Here is a 5,905-nt window from a genome sequence, read left to right on the forward strand (position 1 = left end):
TGCAATAACTAGGGTATTCAAGTACTTGAAGGGTACAATGAATTATGGATTGTCATATATGGGATTTCCTTCGGTGTTAGAGGGTTATTCGGATGCTAGTTGGATAAATAATGCTGAAGATTCATCCTCTACAAGTGGATGGGTGTTCTTGCTTGGGGGAGGTGCTATCTCATGGGCTTCCAAGAAGCAAACATGTATAACTAGTTCCACAATGGAATCTGAGTTTGTAGCATTAGCTGCTGCTGGTAAAGAAGCAGAATGGCTAAGGAACTTGGTATACGAGATTCCGATATGGCCTAAACCGATATCACCAATTTCTATCCGTTGTGATAGTACTGCCACATTGGCTAAAGCTTATAGTCAAATATACAATGGAAAGTCTAGACATTTGGGTGTCAGACATAGTATGATTAGAGAATTAATCATGAATGGGGTGATATCTATAGAGTTTGTTCGGTCGCAACAAAACTTAGCTGACCACTTGACGAAGGGGTTAGCTAGAGACTTAGTAAAGAAGTCGGTAATTGGGATGAGATTAAAGTCCATTTAAATCTATTAGCTTTGATATACCCAATTCCCTTCTAATATGACGTTAGAAGCAGAATTCAATGTGGAAAGATCATAGTTAAAGATTGGAGCAATTATATTTATCTTCCCAGGGTATGTGCTCAGACCTGCAAGTGATGGTTAGGTTGAAGTATATCTTCTTAATGGTTCTTTTGAAAAATTGTAAATGCAGGTACAAGATTAAAAGAATCACCTATGTAAGCATGAAGTTTTGCCGCTTCAAGAAGTTTGGACTTGGCTTCCTATATGCTTATTAATGGATAAGGACACATGGCTTGTAAAGTGTCAAGTATGAATAGTAGAGTATTGTAAGAAACATATGTGTACTATATCTTCTGACATTCAAATGGATTGACGGGTTCAATCGCTATGACACCCAGATTTTCGAGTGTTTGAAATGTGTATTTGTACTAAAATGAAAATTCAATCGCAAGACATTTTCGTTTATGCATCTGTTTGATTGTAATATACCCTTATATATTTTATTGTATATATTAAGTAAATCAAGGATTACACTAAAATGGGGGGGATTTGTTGGTGATTTTAGTATCACCCATGATTTTAGTAGTAATGAGATTTACTCTAGGCCGATGCAATTATGCGTTAAAGCTTGGAAACGAGTTAGGAGTAGTGCGGAGTGAACGCTCGTAGAGCCAACGTGTAATTGACTGCAAGTAATTGAAAACTGGGTTCCAAGGGGCGAAGCCGTTATTACCGTTTTTGTTGAAAAGGTATGACTTTTGAACGTTTGAACCTTCCCAACCGTTATTACCGTTTTTCTTGAAAAGGTATGACTTTTGAACGTTTGAACCTTCCCAACCGTTATTACCGTTTTTCTTGAAAATGTATGACTTTTCGTTTTCAGTTTTCGTTCTCCTATAAAAGGGGGAAATCTGGCCTCGGTTTAGGGTTACACACAAAAACGATTCTACGTTCCAGAATCTTTCTTTTGCCAGAAACATTCTTTCTTCAAGAATTATCCCCACAAAGATTTCGTGAACCCAGGCATAAATAGGGTCGAAATACTTTGTTCGGAAAGTGAACGAACACGATTCTTCGAAGATTATCCAGGATTATCAATTAATTATCTAACAAAAGCAGAAGAAGATAGGGATAATTGACGAAGAAGTTGACATTGGTGATGATATGTCGATGAACATTTTTTTATGAGTTGTTTATGTTGTTTGGATTCTATAATTATTATGGGTATGAATCTCAATTTTAATCCTCTTGCAGATTTAGTTTCTGGAAATTCTTCTAAAAGTGATTCCTCTTCGATGAAAGTGATTATAAGAAATGAAATTATTGCTGAGTTTTAGGACAAAGATTTTGAAGTAGAATAGAACACAATATAGATGGAAAAGATTTATTATTTTCTGTACTTTTATAATTAAGTATTATTCATACGTGACTTGTGTATCTTATATTGCATTTTCCCTAATTAAATTTGGCTTCTTTTTACTTTCTTATGTCTATATTTAAGTAATGGAAATGCAACATATCATTTATAAGAGCACATTAGTCAAGCTTCTTTGTGTAATTGGGGTAGCTTTTAATTTTATGTGATTAAAACAGTTACTGGTGTTTCAAATGAAACTTTAGGTTAAAAAACTGTTTTTTCTAAATAAATACTAAATTAGGTCAAATTAAGTGAAAAGTAAATATGTCCTGTCTCAAAATATGATATTCTTGTGTTTTTCTTTTTTACGGTATAATTGCAGAAGAGTTATTGTTATTTTTTTTACACATAATTAATATTTTATAAGGATTTTTAACTTTCAAAAATAAAATACCTCCAATTTATATAAAATACCATTTTTTTAATAATTATGACTCAACTTATTAACTAATGTCTATCACAGCTCACTTTTTTAAGGACCTTTTTACCATTCTTAAGACCGATATATAATGTTTTTTTTAAGGAAAGTAAAGAACCAAAGCAAAATATTAAGTACTATTTATGCTTTTTACAAATTACAGTACAAATCCAGATATTATGCACTTCAATACGTACGCAGATGGCACGCTAGCGTATCCAATTACAGTTCAGCTTGTACAAATGCAGTATGCTACTATGAGATATTGAAAATGCTTCAGTTAGTACAAATGCAGTATACTATTATATGATATTGAAAATGCCTCTGTTTGTAGTTATAGTATGCATTGTACAGTACTGCAGCAATATTAAGTGTCTCTGTGTATACTTTTTTTATAACATAGAATTACACTTTTAGATTTATAAGTATTATAGTATAGTATTTTATAATTATAATTTAGATTAAATGAAAACTGATCTAATATTAACTACAGAAAATTGATTTGGATCAATCATTTTGAAGAATCATCAAACCATATCAAACTACAAATACTTTAATATTTGAATCGGATAGTTTTTTTCCTCATAATTGATCCAAACCACATTTTAGATGAAAATAGAGGAGAAAGTGACAAATAATCTACCAAAGCCGTAAATTATGTTAACTGGCAGTAACAATTAACAAACACTGTATAACAATAAGAACTACTAGTATCTCATTTTTCTCAGGTTATTGCATCCTAGCAATGCTGTCAGGGCTAGAACAAACATTACAATATATCAGTCACAGATTATGCGCCTATTCAACGCATCTTCAAATCGGCTACATGATCCCACCCTCATTTCTGTGCTCATATCATTCTCTGGAGCTGGATAGTAATCCTCCCTCAGCTGAACATCCCTTAGATTCGGTATTTTGAGGAAAAAGTTCATGAAGTGCTCATGAGTTGTTCCATGAATGAAAAGCTTCCTCAGAGTATAACATTCCTGTAGCAAACCAGCGGCTGGAAGTGACAGACTCCTCTGGTTCACATCCTCATCTTGTGGTGGCCAGTAATGAAGCTCATTTAGACTCAAACTGCCAATTCCATTAAGGAAGAACCTCTCCCACAAGCTCAAATCCATCTGTCCTGAAGGTGCGGTGTATACATAGCCTCTTGTATCACCGCAATCCAGCTGCATCTTTGACAACTGAGGATAACAAGTCAGTATGCTCAGACCAAATTCACTCACAGCCGGTTTCGGTTGCCCTCTGCAATCTCCTTCCATCTTTATGCGAATCTCTTCTAGATTGGGACAATCCTCTAACCCTGCCGCTGGCAACTGAGTCAGAAGATCACCAACCTTTATCCAAAGAGAAAGGTAATGTAAACTTTCCCAACTATTGCAAGAGTAGCCATTGTCGTTGCCGCTACTGTTACCATTGCTATGCACAAATGAATCATCATCCTCGAATCCATACTCACATCTCTGCCTCTTCCTTCTGCTAGTATCTTCTCCATATTCCTCACCCCCAAAGCATTCCATTAATTCAGATTCATTCAGTTCAGCTGAAGCATTCAAGTCAAAGTTGAGAAAACTATGTCCAAGGTTGTCACTTTCCTTCCAAACACAATCCAAGTGAAGCCTCTCAATCCTGTCCCGAATTGGTTCCAAAGCTCTGAGAGTAGCAGCTGCATCAAGGTTGACACAGGAAGCGACCTTGACATCAATCAATGTCCTACGAAGTAAGCAAGTCATGGTTTTCAACCCTTTTTCCGTAACAAGCTTGCATCCCTGAATCTCAAACCTTACCAACCGGGAACACCCCCTGCCAATCTCAATCAACCCCATATCATCAAGGTCACCGCAGCAGATAACAGACAAGGATTGAAGCCCGTGGCAAAGTGCAATTCCATCAAGCCTCGACCCAATTGCCAAACAAATCCCTTGAAAATGACCCAACTTCACAACCTTCAGATTGGGGCATTTGGAGCTTAACATCTCGAAAGCAAAACTACTCTCACTGACATTTTTACAAACATCTAGAACCAGTTCTTCCAAAAGGGGAAGCCCAGAGAACAACGCTAGAAGCGTGGCGCGGCTTACACTAGCATCCTCTCCACCCTCTTCCTCTCTACGATTTGAAAACGACGACGTATCCGCCATGTGAAGAAGCGAGAGCTTGGGACAATTGGAAGCGATGGCCAACAGCGTTTCGTCGCCTACAAATCCTATGCATCTCGGATCAAAAGTGCAAGCCACGAGAAGGTGCTCCAGATTAGGACACGATGAAGTGATGGATTCGATTTGGTTAGACTTGAAGCCTTCCGTGAACGTCGTTAGGAGATTCAAACGGCGAAGCGAGATGGCGGCGGCAGCGTTTGCAGCTAGAACCGGTGGGAGATCCTCCGGCCAGTGGTAGAAAGAAGATAAATCCAGCGAGGTTATCGATCGGCACCGCGAGAACAAGGCGGCGAAGTCGGACCCTGGCTGCAAATCCGGCGGCCGCTGGTGCCATCGGACAAGACGGACGTCACGAAGCTCCGGCCAGTGGCTATACAATAGGAGATGCAGCGTTTGAGGGTCACGCACGTAGACAGTGAGTGAAGTCACACGTGGGAAAGCATCGCGGAGACGCTGAGCTAGAAACGGAGAATCAGCAGTGGCGGGTGAACAGAAGAGCGCGTGACCCCATGGCGAGAGAAGCGAGACATCAAGATTAGTAACATGCGCGAAGGAAGTTGGAATCCTGTAAAGGTCACGCGCGTTCCCACGGAGCGTGAGTGAGACTCTCGTCTTCCGTTCTAATCGGAAGAAGCTCCGACACACAAGGGAAAGCGAGTTTCTCGTCCGTGTATCAGTGATGGCAGCAAACACTTGAGACAGAATCTCCTCCGGAAGGTGAGCGACGGTAGTATCAACCATCGCCGGTAATAAGATTCCCACTTTTTTTAGAATATAAAAGAAAAAGAAACAAGTGAGGATTTATTGAAGAGTAGAATAGGAATGATATGATATTGTGGCAGCTTATTATGTAAAGAGTATTTTATTGTATGGTGAGGGATGTGTATTGGTATTAGTCATTGTTGGTTGGGTCAAGCATAGCCACGTGAATACCATGTATATGTCTATACTAAAAAAATGTAGTGTGTGTGAGAGAGAGGGTTGAAAAGGAGTGATGGTTTGGATTATTGCAAAAGGCATGGCAAGGTAAGAAGCCAGCCATGGGAAAAGGGGTAAAGGTGGTAATGAAATCTGTATGTACATTATTATTATTATGATTAAGATAAAGGAAAAAAGAATACAGACAAAAAATTGGGTCCACAAATAGGACCATTTAATCCCTTATCAGATAAAGAAAGAAAGAGGGTTCATATCACGTTGGATTGAACTTTGTTTATTTTTCTTTTCTTTTTTCGTATCTTGTTCAATTTTTCTTTCTATCTACTTACTTTGTCAAGCTCTGTCTTTTCCATCTGAATTGGATTTGGATAGGAACAAACATCAAACTAGTGCAACATACACTTGGCATCGTAATTA

General features: G+C 38.2%; 1 protein-coding gene across 1 annotated transcript; it reads right to left on the reverse strand.

Annotated features, from left to right (window-relative positions):
- Positions 1–3,012: 3,012 nt before the first annotated feature.
- Positions 3,013–5,594, reverse strand: LOC127107450 (F-box protein MAX2). Its single transcript, XM_051044734.1, has one exon. It carries the CDS (start codon positions 5,288–5,290, stop codon positions 3,164–3,166), a length of 2,127 nt encoding a protein of 708 aa, XP_050900691.1. The 5' UTR covers positions 5,291–5,594; the 3' UTR covers positions 3,013–3,163.
- Between the last annotated feature and the right edge of the window lie 311 nt (positions 5,595–5,905).

Source organism: Lathyrus oleraceus, chromosome 7, assembly GCF_024323335.1.
Source record: "Lathyrus oleraceus cultivar Zhongwan6 chromosome 7, CAAS_Psat_ZW6_1.0, whole genome shotgun sequence".
Lineage (NCBI taxonomy): Eukaryota > Viridiplantae > Streptophyta > Magnoliopsida > Fabales > Fabaceae > Lathyrus > Lathyrus oleraceus.